The sequence below is a fragment of the Sarcophilus harrisii genome, chromosome 1 (assembly GCF_902635505.1).
Source record: "Sarcophilus harrisii chromosome 1, mSarHar1.11, whole genome shotgun sequence".
Taxonomy (NCBI): Eukaryota; Metazoa; Chordata; class Mammalia; order Dasyuromorphia; family Dasyuridae; genus Sarcophilus; species Sarcophilus harrisii.
The window spans coordinates 307,448,809-307,466,070 of record NC_045426.1 but is presented as its reverse complement, the minus strand read 5'-3'; the positions used below and the strand labels follow the sequence as shown (position 1 = coordinate 307,466,070).

Sequence of the window (17,262 nt, the reverse complement as noted above, 5' to 3'; positions counted from 1 at the left end):
GTACATGTTAAATATGTTAAAATACATGTTAAATTCAATATATGTATACATATTTATACAGTTATCTTGCTGCACAAGAAAAATCAGAACAAGAAGGAAGAAAAAGAAAAACTGAGAAAGAAAACAAAATGCAAGCAAATAACAGAGAGAGTGAGAATGCTATGTTGTGGTCCACATTCTGTTCCCACAGTTCTCTCTCTGGGTGTAGATGACTCTCTTCATCACTGAACAAGTGGAACTGGTTTGAATCATCTCATTGTTGAAGAGAGCCATGTCTATCAGAATTGATCAGTCTTGTTGTCATATATAGTGATTTCCTGGTTCTACTTATTTCGCTTACCATCAGGTTTCCAGGCCTATCTAAAATCATCCTGCTGGTCGTTTTTTACAGAACAGTAATATTCCATAACATTCATATAAGGGAATTATCCTTTCATTGTAGATGCTCCTATACAGATTAATAACAACACTGCATGATGGTGGATCCAGAAGAGGAGGAAACTATGGAAGAAATTACATTTAAAAGTGATACTGTGCTGTCTGATGTACATCTAAACACCCCAAACAAAAGGCACCTCATGGTGCGCCTGAATGCTGTTGGCCAACCTGGTAAGGACAAAAGGCTCAGGAGAGAAAGATTAATCTCATGTGTTTGTTTCCCATTTGCATTTGATTTGCCAAGCCATCCCTCAAAATAGAATCATCTATCCTCATCTTAACACTGATTGGGGAAAAAAAAAGAATGTGGAGTTGTTTAACTAGCAACACATTGAGTTCTTCAACCAGAAAAAAAAAGCCAATTTTTTTCTGACTATGATCGAAGTATGGTGCAATGGAAAAAAATCCAGGATTGAGGAACTGGGCTCAAATCCTAACTCTTCTCTCTGTGATTTGAGTGACCTTGTCACTTAATCCCTTTGGGCCCCAGCTTTCCTATCTGTAAAATAGTAGGCCGTATTTGACTTCTGGGTAAATGACTTCTGAGATCTCTTATCATTTTGTTTTCTTTAGAGATAATGAACTACTCACCACTGCCCTCTATATAACTATGGATCATTTAAATATAGAAACACTAGGATTTGTTTTTATTTAACCTTTTCCCCCAAGTAGCTCCTTGGAACTTTTCTCAAAAGAGTTTAAGTGCCAATCTTTAACATCCATCTCATAGCTATTATCTAAATTGCAGGGATTTTTAATGCATGATCTCCATGAACTCCAAAAGAGCCTAGGCTTCAGCAGACTGCAAACAGATCAAGGACACACACACACACACACACACACACACACACACACACACAAATTTAAGAATCTGTGATCTAAAATCTCTCTAAATTTCCAAACCTCTTTAGCTGTGGAGTTCTGAATTGAATATAATTCGAGCATTGTCTTGAGGTTCCTGTGTGCTATATTGCTGTTTGTTCATGTCATTATCATGCTGTATACCAAAATGTATTCAATGATATACTTTTGAACTTTTCTGAAATTACATTATGTAGGTCTTATTTTATTTGGTTTTATGGAAATATCTTGTAATTGCTCATTAAAATTCATCTCAGTTTTTGAATACCAAATTGTAAAGGTATAGTCAATGCTGAACTTTTCCTCCAAGTTATTCATCCCAGGGGGTGAACCCTGTGGGCATGCATGCTATCATTGTAATGCTGGAGAAAGTGAGGCAGGATAGAGATTAGAGAGTATTTAATAATTCATTAAATGGAGAGATATACTGGGATCAATGGATCCATGGTTTGGTCCCAGGGTTGAAATGAGACTATGGTCTCCAAGAATCCAGTGAACAATCAGAGTTCTCAATGACATATATACACGTAGCTCAGACGCAGAGGGTAGACTGGGGCAGGGGCAGAGTCAGGATACTAAGAGCAGGAATGGGACTCTGACAGGTGGGGTGAGCCACCAGAGATGAGATGACATAATCAGGGGGAGGCACCTTGGACATGGGGAGAAGCTCATGATAAGATAGTATCTGACATTCCAATAGCTTGGCATGGGGAGAGGCATTCTGATATTCTAAAACATAAGATCTTTTATCCTTATCAAGTATTCTGATAAAGAGGGAAGGGAGGTTTTGCAGAACTAAGAAGCAGGGAAATTGAGGCAGGACTGAGTCAGGATAATTAGAGAAACTGAGTCAAGACAATAAAAGAGAACTGTGGCATAACATCATTCCAAGCTTTCTGTTTAATACTATCAAATATCTTAGTACTTTCCAAGAGAGAAATTGCCCTGCCCCATATGTGTCTGTTTTATCTTTCAGTTTTTCTGTCACAATTCAAACTTCTGTGGAAGAAAGATCCTTGGAAAGATACTCAAGTTGAAGATAAAAAACAAAAAAACATTCAAATAGAAAATAATACACTTGATTACAGAAGTATACAGAAATCTTGTGGCAAGAATAGCAATGGTATAGATTGTCTGGACAAAAATGAAACTCAAATTCACCCTTGTATGAGAATAGAAGCTCTATTGGATAATGATGGTGACTTAGAAGTGGTAAGAAGACCACGGACTTTCTCTGAGACAAAACAAAAAGAAATGTCAAGAAATAAGATACATCCTAAAATTCTAACCCAGGGAGCAGAAAATGTCAGTGAAGAAGTGCAAGAAAATGTCCGTCATAGTATGGTTAAAATAGGTAAATATGCAAGAATTGTGTCTTCTATAGGATTGTAGAAACATTATCCACTTCCTCTTTATGCAAGAACCCATTTGATAAATTTCCACTAACTGATTATCCACTCTCCACTTTGTTAAGTCTTGGTACCTGGAAAAATAAGGTACTTTTGATACACGTACAAATTGGTTACTGGCTTAGGGAGGGGTGGGGTGATGTTGCATTTGGGATCATGGCAAGATATATTGGTGGTGATGTCAAATAAGCAATTAGGGGAACTGAAGATTCTATTGTTTCAAGGCTGGAGGTGAAAATTTAAATGATCTCTATAAACGTAAAGAGAATGTAAAAATAGGGCAGTATATGTGGTAATCCTTCAATAAAGTCTAGTGATAGATAAAGTCTCAAAAATCAAGTGTACCTCAGGTGAGTGAAGGAGTGTTAAAACCTGCCTTAGTAACATTCTAGATACTATGTTTCTGAATTACATTCGTCTTGATGGCTAAGTTTTGGCAGTTTGGATTATTAAATTTTTATGCCTTCTTACAAGAGTATATTTTATTAAAAATAAATACATGGTTAGTTGTTTTACCTACTAGCCACAAATTCATCTAACCTAAATTGCTACTAGCCATTAGTTTGGAAGCATAGAATGAGAAGAAGGGTGCTTTTTGGTTTTTAAATTACCCTTGCCTCAGGTACCAATAGTAATTTAGCACAGTAATAATAAGCCTGGAATATGTCCACTTTTAAAATTCAGAGCTGTTATTCTTGCCTGTTGGATACTTATTTTATGAACAAAGAGCAAAAAAAAACCCTTAACTTTTAAAAATCAAGACTGTCTTCTTTCTCCTTAGAATTAGCTTTGTTCACCTATTTTCAAAGAACATATGATCATGTTTTTGTTTTTTTTTTTTAATTGAGACTTAAATGTAATTCTAACATCTCCTTTGACATTATAGTTTTTGTTCAGCCCTCATTTCACTGTGGGTGTTTTTGTTTTGGTTTTTCATTTTGCCAGAACACACCATGGCCACCCCTCTTGAAGATGTTGGTAAACAGGTAGGTGTATTCTTTTGTTTTTTGTCTTTAGCATCTTAGAACTTTCCTCTAAGCTTGACCCTATGTTTTACTTGTGCCCTGAAGGTATGGCGAGGAGCTTTCCTTCTAGCTGACTACATCCTGTTCCAATGTGACCTATTCAAAAGTTGCACTGTGCTTGAGCTTGGGGCAGGAACTGGGATTGCCAGCATCATCACAGCAACGGTTGCTAAGACTGTTTACTGCACAGGTACTTTGTGTCTCCAGTATTTAAGATAAAATAGCAGTATTATTAAAGTGTGCACACAAATTGAAAATTGAAAGCAAGCAACTATTGATTTTTCTTTATTACCCTGACTTTCTCTCTCTCCTTCCCCCTTCCCCACCTTGATTTTGATCTTTATTGTCAAAGTGACCCTGAAGCTTTACATCAAAACCAGATAGAAACGCAACCCCTTTAGGACTGTACTGTTATCACTCTCTTACCAACTGAAAAAGGAAAGAAGAGGCATAAATTGAGGGGTAAAAGATAGGAGGGGAAAAGGAATACATGCCTTTTCTCATTTCCTTATTATTAGCAAATTCTGTTACAAAAGTTGGGTTAATAATGATTAGAAGTCTATAATGAACACTTAGTATATACCAGCCTCTCCTTCCCAATTTTTGATAAATAACAAATGTTTACTTCTCAAAAAGATTAGCTAAATGAAACCACAATATTGAGACAGTTATTCAAGATGATTTCCTTTAATTTCTCTTTTTACCACATTTAATATTAAATATGAGCAGGCAGAATTTTTGGATATTTCAGAATCTCTTGAGAAAGCATTTCTGTGCCTCTTCCAGGTGAATCATAGCATTTTTGAGCTGGAAGGGACATAAAGATCATCTAAGTCAATCTCATTTTACAGATGGGTAAATTCCCCCCTCCCCCTCCCACCAAGGGAAGTAGTTTACTCGAGGTCAAAGAGTTATTTAATTATTGTGCTAGGTAAGACCCAGTTCTACCAACTCTTAGTCAAAGCCTTGATTTGTTGCTTTTAACTTTAGAAAGGACTAACATTTTTTCCACCTAAATTTTTGTGTTTTGGAATTTGCAGTTAATAGAAGATTGTTTGGTTCACTTGCCATCTTGGATTTTTAACACACAGTAGGGTGAGTGGGATAACAGGTCTAGAAAGTGTAATTTGGCTACTTGAACTTTGCCCCCATCTCCTCCTTGCTACAAACAATTAACCGAACAGCACGAAACACCTAGAAAGAGTATTCTCTTTCATGTTTATATTTGGGGGAAAATATTTTTTTCTGAGGACATTTAAATTCAAATTTAAGCAAGTGAATGTTACATAAAGAATCATTCTTTAGGAAATGTGTCACTTAAAATTTCAATAGAAGACAGTTATTAGACAAAAGAATTTTTAAAGTCTTGTAACCAGCTGCTATAAACCTATATTAATTTCAATTTTGATTTTCCAATGAGATCCTATAATTATATAATACCTCTTCCCCAAGTAAATTAAAAATTTTAATAGGTCATATTTTCCATAATCCAAAATAGCAGTGAGGGATATTCTTTAAAATTACCTGATTCATTGTATTAAAACACTTGCCACTATTTACTAGAGGCTCAATATCTCCTTATATAAAGAGGATGTTAAGAATCTTCTGTGTATTATTTAGGAGAATGATTCATTTCCAAGTAAAACTTTTCCTTATTCCAGTCTATTCATAACAAACTTTGAGAAGCCTAACTTGAGCTTATTACAACTCCATATTTTTAATCTTTTATATACTATAGCAAAGGCAACTTATTTTTTCTGTTTTTTACATCTGTTGCCTTAAAACAGTAAGATTAGATCACATGGTTGACTTCTTTATCAAAAGCAGAATTATAAAAGTAGCATTGATTTCTTGTAAACATATTATTAAAAACACTGAAATGTATTTTTTTTAGCATACATAGAAAAGAAACTTCATTTTCCATGTGCATCAGGTGCAATATAGTCTCAAACATTACTTTTTGAAAATTACTTTTTAAAAAAAAACTATAGTTTCTTTAGGTCAGTATGATCGCAGTAGAAGTATCCACTAAAACAAATGAAAAAGAACATGTCACAGAAATGACTTAGAAACTTTCAAGTATAAATGATAGGAAGGGTTAATGGTGAGATATGTAGAATTTTAAATGAATATTTTAATTTGATCTGTGACTAAATAATAGCTATTCTCCCTCTGATTAGCTGTCTTTTAAGCACATATTTTAGTATAAAAACTGTCATGATGACAGTTTTTTATTACCCTCAGAAAAAACAATAATTATAAATAAGGTTGATGAGAAGAAGTCTAGTTTTTGGGGCTCCCACTATGGGAACCAAAAATATGATGAGGTTTAGGTTTTGGGATTCCCTTTCATAGGGAATGCCAGAGAAACTGAGGCAAGATAGAGATTAGAGAGTTTTTAATATTTTATTAATTGGAGAGTATAATTGACTGGACAGGACTCTCAGCTCAAAGTATCCAGTGACAAATGGGAGAATCCCAAGTCTTTATATATCTTTTTCGAACAAAGAAAGGAAAAGAAGTGGGAAACTTCTTTACAGAATCATTTGGTTCTGTCAGGATGGGGGGAGGCTATAAATTCTTACTAAAAGCCAGAGTCAGGATGTTTGAATAAACAGAAGTAAAGATGTCAATGAGGTATCTATCCGGGATAGTCCTATCTTTTGGAATATTTTAGAGGGGGTAGTGTCATAAATTCTTGAGGGCAGAAGGAGGTTGGAGTCAGGAAGTCTGATCTCCCCCTCATCTTGAGCCTCACATTGACAATTTATAACCTTAGAGCAAATAGTCTTCAGTCTTAATGGACCAGAGAGGGGTTTTACAACTAAGGGGATTGAGGCAGAACAGTTAAGGAAATTGAGGTAGAACAATTCAGGGAAACAGGACAATAAGGGAAACTAGTGCAGGAAAACTGAGGTAGAACTGTGGCATAATAGAACCAAATGATAAGGTGTCCATTTAGGGAACCAAAATGAGATTAGGATGTCTGGGGTTCAGGGAGATAAATGATAAGGTCTAGTGACAAGTTCGGGGTTCAGGGAACCAAAAGGAGAGGTTTGGCTCTCTTGAACCCTCTTGGGATTCGGTGCAAGGGTAGGGAGTTTTGGGGAACTCTCTTCTGGCAGCACAGAGATTCTCTGTAAAGGAAATTACAAACCCGAAAACCTAGATTGATAAAAGAGGTTTATTATAGGGATTGGGAAATAAAATTGTAATGCTGGAGAAACTGAGCAAGACAGAGATTAGAGATCAATTTAAAGGTTTATTAAATGGAGAGATTTACTGGGAATGGATTCATGATTGGTCCCAAGGTTGAACAAGACTATCAGCTCAAAGAATCCAGCCCTGAATATTGGAACAGCAAGATTTTTATAGGGTAACAAGAACAATGACATAATGGGGGAGATACCTGGATGGGGATAACCTAATGAGGGGAGGCATCTAGGACACAATGGAGAGAGATACTGGAGAGATTACTGATATTCTAATGATGTCTAAAATGGATAGACCTTTATCCTGTCAACCTTAAGAAGGAATGATTATAGCCTAAAGATATAAAACCTTTATCTCATCAAACACTAAGAGGGAAAAGTTATAACCTGAGACAGAGTAACTAAATAGGACAATTGGAGAAACTGGGTCAGGACATTAAAAGGGAACTGTAGCATAACAAAATTAGAAATTCTAACAGAGAGGCATAAAGTCTTGTTAGGGTAATAGGTGAGGATAAAAAGAGGGTAACATTGGAAGAGAATAATATGCCAGTGGGCAGAGGTTTCCTTGGGCATAGCATAACATGTTTAAATCCTCTGCAAAGAGAGGATTTTAGGTCAGCTCTTTTATAATAGGAGCTTTGGCTACAAGCTGAAGGGGGTTAGTTGGTGAAGTCCCAATTTGGCCATCTGGAAGTGGTTTCAGCTTGAGCTGGAATTTGAATAGAATTGAATGAGTTTCTTTTATTCTATAGGGTTGGAATCCTTTTGCTCCTCACTGAACCAACCTAGATAACAGAATGAAGCTGTTTATCTTGTTTCCCTCAGGAAGGGTCCAAGGAGAATTTCTCCATCTAGGAGTTTAGCAGTTTTAGAGTTTCGGAGTCCCTTCTTCAAGGTCATTGAATTTTTCTTCTGATTTCAGAGTTCAGATAGACTGGAGAAGTTTTTCTATACCTTCAGTATCCTTTCCTTACGTAAACATAATATGATCTTCTATAATTTTATTTTGTCCCTATCTTTATTATTAAGACTTTCCCCAAATTAAAGCTTTAGAATATAAATTATTATCATTTCTCATACTGAAAAATGTTTTCAAACTTGCACTTTCAGATGTGGGTGAAGATCTCCTGGCTATGTGTGAACGGAATGTTGCCCTAAACAGGAACCTAACTGCAACAGCAGGTGAAGTTCATTTGATATTTTGTACTTGTGTGAGAAGGTTTTTAAAATCTGGTTTTTGTTTTGTTTTCATAAAATAAAATCACATTTTTTCAGACTGTTTTTAATAGTGGGAAAAAAATCTATATAGATTCTAGATTTTGACTTTCTTTGATATGTCCTACCAGACAAGTAGAAAAGTCATTTTCCTTAGTTATTGGATTCAAGCTCAATGTGTTTCTAGGATACTTTTTTCTCCACATGTATTAACTCTACTTTCCCAATTTTTAATATGTGATTTGGTATTTTTTTGCATAAACAGGAGGTGTAATTAAAGTTAAAGAACTGAATTGGCTAAAAGATGATTTGTGCACTGGTAAGTTTGTTTCCTTATTATTCTTAATATTTGCTTCAAACTTTTGAACCGACAGCTCTTCCTTAGCAAATCATCTATCTACTTTGAAATCATTGCTAGTTTTTTGGGTGGAGTGTCTCTTTTTTTATTCTTTGTTAAAAGAGAAATCTGTTTTGGAAGGAGGGAGGAAGAGATGCATTGGGAAATGGATATGATATAAAAGTAAAATATATATATAAAAAAAGAAACATTTGAAAAAAAATTATTCCTGAATAAATGCTGAATTCCTGAATGAGAGGCTCTACTATGTATATATATGTATATATTTTTTTCTTTTAAACAAATAATTGTCATCTTTGCTAGATTTACTAAAGATATGTGGGATCAAGGTGACTGATAGAGAAAAGTAATTGTCCGTAGTCCACAATTTGAAAGTGAACCCTAGCAAGAGCTGAAAGGGATGAAGACATTATATTATACTACCCCTGCTGCTATCACAGTGATCTTCACATTGTAGTTCCTTGATAATGAATGAAACTTGCCCAGATGAGAAAGCTGAGAGCCAGAAGATTTAGGTTACAAGCCCAAGATTGTATAGACATTTAAGAAAAGAACCATGACTAGAGTCCAGTTCTTCTAACTTCCCAGTGCCTTTGAACGAGTTTTCTAAAGTATGATCAGGACTGATTTTAAATCTAGATTTCTCAAACTTTACTTACTTCAAAATGAGCATATTCCTTTAAGTAGCTTTGCTGGTACTTTTTTTTTTTCCTTTTGTCTTCTACTAGAGAACCTGATTTATTTTTGTGGTGGTAAAGTATAATGGGGAAGTTGAAATCACAATGTTCTCTTCATTTTTCCTTTTTTTTTTTTTTTTGATGGGCATAGATCCTCAAGTTCCATTCAGTTGGTCTGAAGAAGAAATTTCTGATTTATATGCTCACACTACTATCATAATGGCAGCTGATGGTAAGGTAACATTACTTATAAAGAGGATTTTTTTTAATATGCTTAATATAGTATGACTCCCTCTACTTGGTTTCTGGATTATAGAGGTGTTTCCAGAATTGATCATTCTAGGTTCAGACAGTTCTATAGCTCAGGGAGGTATTAGTTCAATTCTAAAAAACTGTGTGTTTCTATGAAGTGTTTTAAAAGATTTTTGCTAAACAACTCTGAGTACTACCTCACACCTATCAGATTGGCTAATATGACAGAAAAAGAAAATGTGGGAGAGGATATGGGAAAATTAGAACACCAGTGTATTATTGAAGTTGTGAAATGATCCATCCATTCTGGAGAGCAATTTGGAAATATGCCTAAAGAGCTATAAAACTTTTGATCCAACAATACCACTAACTAGGTTTGTATCCCAAAAAGATAATTTTTTTTTTAAAAAGAGAAAAGGACTTACATGTGCAAAAATATTTTGTGGTGGCAAAGAACTGCAAATTGAGGGGATCAATTGAGAAATGTTTGAACAAATTGTAGTATGTGAATGTAATGGAATACCACTGTGTAATAAGAAATATTGAGTAGGCAGATTTCATGAACATGTATAAAGACTTGTATTAGCTGATATGAAGTGAAAAGAGCAGAATCAGAAAAATATTTTACACAGTAATAGCAACATTGTATGGTAAAAAATTTTGAATGACTTAGCTCTTCTCAGCAATATACAGTGATCCAATACAGTTACAAAGGACTTAAGTTAGAAAATGCTGTCCAATGTATACTTATTTTGTATTTAATTTATACTTCAATATATTTAAATATATTGGTCAACCTGCCATCTAGGGGAGGGAGTTGGGGGAAGGAGGGGAAAAATTGGAACAAAAGGTTTGGCAATTGTCAATGCTATAAAATTACCCATGCATATAACTACTAAATAAAAAGCTATAATGATTAAAAAAAAAAAAAATGCTGTCCACATCCAGATAAAGAACTGATGGATTCTAAATGCAGATTGAAACATACTATTTTCACTTTATTTTTTTTTATGGGTTTTTTTTTCCCTTTTGACCTGTTTTTTCTTTCACAACTTGACATAATATGAAAATAATGTTTTATATGATTGTACATATAATGTACAAATTGCTTAATTTGTCTTTTATATATAAATATGCATAATATGTTGTGTGTATGTGTGTGGGTATATGTATATATATATATATATATATATATATATATATATATTAAGAGGAAACAGCACGTAATGAATTGCACACTATCATTTTCAAACTAAAAAAAAAAAAAAAAAAAAAAAAAAAACCTGTATGTTTCCTTTTGGGAGGGAATGATTTCCATATACCATTCATAGGTATTCTAAGAAGATTGAAAATTTTCAAATGGTAATATACTGTTTTTATTTAAATTTTTGCAGTTTTTTATGATGATGATCTCACAGATGCTTTATTTAAAACACTCTACAGAATTACTCACAATTTGAAAAATGCTTGTACAATCTACTTATCAATAGAGAAAAGGTACGTTTGGCCTCATATTTTGTATATACTACACTGATGACATATAAGGTTTTTTCCATGGGCCACCAAAAATTTGCCTTTTAAATCTCAATCTCTTTCTCTGTCTCTGTCTCTATCATTGTGTCTGTCTCCCTGTCTTTCTCTCTCTCTCCCTCCCTCCCCTCTTTCCATACATACATACATACATATATATTGATTCTGTGATGAAGAATATATATGTATAAGTGTATATACACACATACATATTCTTCCTCATAAAATCCATTGTCATGGCTTTAATTATTATCCCCTAATGCTAAAATCTGCTTCCTATCCCTTTACTCAAACTCGACTTTCATATCTCCAGTTACCTACTAAACATTTCTACTAGATCTCCTGGCATCACTTAAATTTCAACATTTCCAGAAATTAATTTATCTTTCCTCACAAACAAGTTCTTTCTAACTTAATATTTGTCAACAGCACCACTTCCAGAATCATGCAACTTGAGAATTTTGTCTTAAATCTCGTTACCTCATCTACTTAACTGACTCCTCACCATTCTTCAGGGTTAAGCTTCCTTTCCTCTTCCACAAAGTCTTCTCTGACTACTTGATAACTAATAGAGTCCAAAGTCAGAAAGGCTCAGTCAAGTTCAGCGGAGTTCCCTTTTCTGGATTGCTAATGAGGAGCATAGGAAGAAACAAATAAACAAGGTGTATACCTCAGAGATACACATGAAAGACTAGAAATAAATATATACAACTGTAGCAGCTATTTTTCCCCCTTGTCGAGTAAAGTTTAAAATGTTTTTCCTTACTCCTTAACATCACTGCATTACCCCAGGCATTTGAAACACAACTATGTTACTTCAGTTTTCAGACTATATTGTGCCTGTAGCTCTCTGCTCCGGGGCCTAGTATCTGAGGAATTGGGCTCATTTCTGCTGATTTTCATTGGCATTTAAATAAACGTAGTTTTTGTCTTACACAGAACATTGGCCTTTGTGTATTTTCAAATGATAGAAAAAATGACTCAAATTTTGCATTCAGACAAATGGAAAGAATTGCACTTAAGATGGTTCTAATAGAATATGTGCATTTTTTTTTCATCTTAGAAAATTGTTGCTCATTGTGTACCCAGTGTCATCTTTGCATTTCTCCCACAGCTCTTCACCTAGTAGGCATTTTAATAAAGATTTGATAAAAGTTCGCAGTTAACATTTGAACTACTTAAATTTATAGAAAGAGCAATAGAATTATTAACCCCAAATTGAAGTCTACTGTGACTCAGCCTAAAAATGAGAAAGAGGATCCAGAAAATAATAAAATCATAACTATCCTGAAATAGATTTTAACTTCCCATTTAAATGGAGAATTTTAATTTCAACCTATAAGCTCAGTTTATTTTCTAAAATATGGAGCTTACTAATCTGACTTCCCTCTAGTCCCAAAAACAGTAGAGGAAAAAATAGGGATAGAGGCATATAAAGATATTGATATTCAAGCTGATATATATTTGGGATAATGTCGAATGGGTAGGGAAGTGAAGTTGGGCAATATCTCTTAAGTATTATAGAATAAAAGCATATCTTGAAAAATTCCTCAATGTAACACATGGTTCTTTGTTTTTTCCAGACTAAACTTCACACTTAGACATTTGGACATTACATGTGAAGCTTACAATCATTTTCGATTTTCCCTAAATGATCTAGAGAAACTCAGAGATGGCAAAATGAAGTTTATGGTAGAGCCAATTGAAGCTACTTTCCCCCAGTTCCTTGTTTATGAACGTATAGAGCAGTTGGTAAGTGCCATTCATTTAGTAAACTAGCAGTAATGTGCTGAGTTAATTGCTTTGCCACTAAGCTGTTTAGTCAGCAGAAAGAAAAAAAACAAATGTGAATGTGCCAAAAAACTCCATACTGAAACTTCTTAATTACAGTACTTTAAGAAAGTGTTTTGTTTTTCCTCCTCTGCATAGATAGTTGCACCCAGGGACTAGGATATAAAAATTGTGAAGTATGCAAACACTAGGCTTAGCATTTCCTCCTTGCTTCTTTCCCTTTCAACTCTGTTCTTTTGGTCAGCTTCCCCTCCACCTTCCCAGGGAATCAGCATTCTTAACTACCAAATTTGGTCTTTTTTTTTTTTTTTTTTTTTAAATCCTCATCCTTCTTGATATTTCTTATGCTTTTACTATTATTGACTATCCTTTCCTCCTAGATACTTTCTTCTTTGGAATTTCATGACAGTAAATTCTCCTGGCTTTTTCCCAACATGTCTCAGTCTCCTTTGCTAGGTCATCCTCTATATCATGTTTCTTAAATATAAATATTTCTCAAGGCTAGACACATGCACATTCTTTTCTCTCCATACTTTGTGACCTCATTAGTCACATGAATTTAATTATTTCCAAGTGGTTTGGATTTATACATTTAAATTCATTTTCTCTTCTAAATCTTAGTCTATCACTTGTTGCCTATTGCATATATCACAAGTATACTGCAGAATAGCTAGGTGGCACAGTGAATAGAACATCAGACTTAGAGTCAAGACCTGAGTTCAGCTGTGGCCTCAGACATTTACTAGCTGTGTGACCCTGAACAAGTCATTTAACTCTGTTTACCTCCGTTTCCTCATCTGTAAAATGAACTGAAGAAGGAATGGCAAATCAAATGGCAAATCATTCTAGAATCTTTGCCACGAAAACCCCAAATTGAGTCACAGTGAATTGGACACAACTGAAAACAATTGAACAAAAAAAAAAATATATTGGAGACATCTTAAATTCAACATGTGTAAAACAAAACTCATTTTCATTTCCCCATCCCCAAATTATCCCTCTTCTAAACAATGCTATTTCTTTTGAAGGAACCACAATTCTTCCAGTTTGCTAGATACACAATCTCAGTTTTATCAGTTTCTCTCTCTTTGTCATCCTGTAAATCCAGACCTGACCAATCCTTCCATTTCTTTGTCTACAATATCTCTTAAGTAACTCTTCTCTAGTCACACAATTACCACCTTAATTTGGTCCTCATCACTTTTCACCTAGCTTATTTAAATTGGTTTCTTCTCCCCTCCTCTAATCTACCCTCCACAGTACTACCAAAGTGATTCTCCTTAAGCCTTGTTGTAACCATATCACTAACCCTACTCATTCATCTACAGTGGCTTTATATTGCCTCTAAAATCAAATTTAAGTACATACAATACTCCATCTTTTGTTCCTGCCCTTATACTAGCTATCCCCCATGCCTGGATTATACTCTCTCCTCACTTCAGAGAATCCCTGTTTTCCTTCAATATGCACTTTCTACATGAAGCCCTTTCTGACACATTTATACGCATACCCAAGCTAATGTTTTCTTTTCAAATTACCTTGTCCTTAACTACTTTGTATATTAATTTGTATTTATTCTCTTTATAACCATTATTTGATCCTGTGATAAAGATAGCTTTCTGCTCACCTATACTGAGATTAGGCCAAGTGACACACAAATAGAAATGGTATTTTAGAAAATTGTCTTTTTTCATGTTTACTTTTATAATGTACATAAAGTATATACTGGACCATCATTATGTATTTAATGCTATCACAAGAAACAGAGAAAATAGTTGCAAAATTTTACTATTGATTGTCTTAAAAGGGAGAAAATTTTCTTGTATCAAAAAAGGTCAATCCCATTATGAGAGTAGGAAACTGATGGTTTTTTTCCCCTCTAAAAAAAAGCTGGCTTTTCAAGTGTTATCAGCATTTAGGGATACTCCATGTTGAAATTATATATCTGAGCAACATATGAATCAAAACTGGATTGACATGAAATTTTTTTTGACAAAAAATGTGAATTATATATGTTGCTTGTATGAACCTTCCTTGTTTTATTAAAAGTATTACTGATCTGTATGGTAATTTGCATAATGCACTCTTACAGATGAATAACCTGTTCAAATTCTACATAAGTGTTATACAGAAGCAAACATATGTGTGTTCATATGTATTTCTTATGTGAACACCTTTTTGCTGACAAGCTCAGGTATGGAAATTGAGATCATTTGAATGTTCCTGCTTCTCAATATTTTTCTAAATTAAAAGATTTGATGTTTGGATGTACTATGCATATCCTTAGCAAATGAGTTTTTTACAGAAAAAAATGCTTTAATGTTTTACATTCTTCACCTGCAGTCTTTTAGGGTAACAGCATATAACAAAAGAAAAACTATACAAGATTCATTAGCTACAGTACATTGTGCTTAAAACCCATTAAAATGGGGAAATTGTGATGACATTCATTCTGGCATTTTTCATTGTTTGAATCCCAAATGCCTTTTTATATTGCAAGAGTATTATAGATTCAACTTTTCTTACTACAATTAAATGAAAGTATTTCAGAATAATAAAGAAATTTCCCAATTCCTAAAACAATTTTATAGTACTCATAGAAAATATGATAGACATAAGGTTTAGAAATCTTGTGCTAATTATTCCCCTTTATTAAAGTCATACTCTCATTAAAGTGACCAGAATTGAGTTTTAAAATCTGTTCTTCCCTTCCAGGAACTCTGGAAGATTGTTGCTGCACCAATAAGTTGATCTCTCATGTGAACAAGGCTGAAGATATTCCCCTAAGTCAGTTTGTCGCAGTTCTTCCTAAACTGTATTTTTAGTGAAATCAAAAGCTACCAAACTATTTGCTTTAGTTTATATAATTAAAAATGATTAATGTGCCTGATACAATATAATCATTTTTAAATTTTTGTGATAATTTTTCTGCTATATAACATGTTCCATACAGCCTTAAGAGTATTATCTCTTTTGAAATTAAATGAGAATTATTTACTTGCCACCATTTTTACTAGTCACTTGTGAAGCTTCTTGAAGACATTGAATCCTGCCTTTATCCAATTAAGAAAATTCTCTTACTCTTTTATGGCTCAGGTACTATTACCATGCACTTCAGTGGTGGCTAGACTGATTATAGGCTTTTACTAGAGGTTTTTCTCAGTATTGCTGCTTTTGTGCTTTCCATGTTAACATCTTGTATGTATTTACAATAATCAACACTAAAGATTCATCTGTTCCTGTTATTTAATATTCTCTCTGTCACAAATCAATATATCTGGGATCTAGAGCATGTAAATCTGACTCTGTGCCATTATATCACTGCTTCTGGAGCAAAAAGCAAAATTCATTGTCAGAATTTCTCTTCTTTTTAAAACGTATGGGTTGGTTTATGAATAAAATCAGGTAAATGTTCTTCATCCTTTGAAGCAAACACCAAAGCTACCAACTGCTTTGTACTCGGATTATTTAACCTTTACTCTCTCAATCTAAACTGCTTGGTTTGTTTCCTTTTACTCCAACCTGATTCCTCTTTCATCTGTGAATATGTCTAATCTGATGTACAGACATACTTACATATGCGTATGGACATATATGTATCTAAATGTGTGGGGCTATAATTTCTTCTGACGCTGTATTGTTTTTTTCCCTTTTCTTTATAGAAGTGAGATTAAAACGTAGGCCCTTAATAATAAGGATATCTCCTCAAGATAGGATTGCCGACTGACTGATGTTCAGCTTGACTAGTATTTTATCACAGAAGCTAGCTAATTCTAACTGATATGTCATCAGAGGGCCAGGTTTTCTTATTTTTGATTGTAGTAAATCTTGTTACAGACCACTGGATGTTGTTTGTCCCTGAACTTGTTATCACTTCTCACTGATTGGCAAGTGAATAGTAAGTGATAGACATGCTTCCTTCTTCTTCAAGTTCAACATGTTCTTTACACAGCTTACTCACAAAGTAAAAAGATACCTAACAAATCCTTGTCTCTTTCTCTCTCTGTCTGTATCTCTCAATGAAATAATATATCTTTCTTGTTCATTTATGCATCTGTATCCTTACCAAATTTGTTGCTAAAATATTCACATCAATTTTTTTTACTAAAAAACCATAATAGGTATTTCTGCCTAACTTTTAAATCTGTATCAAGTGAGCAAAACCTGATAGACCATAGACACTTTATACATTGCAAGTTTTCTTTAAGAGATCACTTACTGAAATACTTAACTTTAATTAAGGAAGGTGGCAGAACACAACACAGTAGCTGTGGATGATACTGAGAATTAATGTTCAGAATGGCAATCTGAGCTCTTCAACTGAATATGCCACTTTGTTATATTTCAGTGCTAACTCTGACATTTTCACAACCTTGCTAGGTACATGACTATAAATGTAATTTACATAGAGCAATAGAATTGTCAGGGCATTCACCTGATGCATTAATGTAGATTCAAGTTTTATGTGTAAACAACTCAGATTGAATGTTT

The 17,262-nt window shown here is 34.0% G+C and overlaps 1 protein-coding gene across 2 annotated transcripts; it reads left to right on the top strand.

Annotated features, from left to right (window-relative positions):
- The first annotated feature begins 424 nt into the window (after positions 1-424).
- Positions 425-16,613, top strand: METTL22 (methyltransferase like 22). Of its 2 annotated transcripts, XM_003763143.4 has the most exons (10): positions 425-609; positions 2,276-2,653; positions 3,654-3,694; positions 3,779-3,923; positions 8,059-8,130; positions 8,429-8,482; positions 9,350-9,430; positions 10,845-10,947; positions 12,564-12,732; positions 15,487-16,613. In XM_003763143.4, exons 1-10 carry the CDS (start codon positions 474-476, stop codon positions 15,520-15,522), a joined length of 1,215 nt encoding a protein of 404 aa, XP_003763191.1. In that variant the 5' UTR covers positions 425-473; the 3' UTR covers positions 15,523-16,613. The 2 variants fall into 2 exon arrangements, with proteins under 2 accessions (XP_003763191.1, XP_012399656.1); XM_012544202.3 differs by lacking the exon at positions 12,564-12,732.
- The last annotated feature ends 649 nt before the right edge of the window (positions 16,614-17,262 follow it).

Excerpts from the sequence above, each read along its gene's own strand:
- METTL22 (XM_003763143.4), top strand. The coding sequence starts at position 474 with ATGATGGTGGATCCAGAAGAGGAGGAAACTATGGAAGAAATTACATTT. Across the intron at positions 2,654-3,653 it reads TCATAGTATGGTTAAAATAG|AACACACCATGGCCACCCCT; the intron begins GTAAATATGCAA and ends TCATTTTGCCAG. Across the intron at positions 3,924-8,058 it reads TAAGACTGTTTACTGCACAG|ATGTGGGTGAAGATCTCCTG; the intron begins GTACTTTGTGTC and ends TTGCACTTTCAG.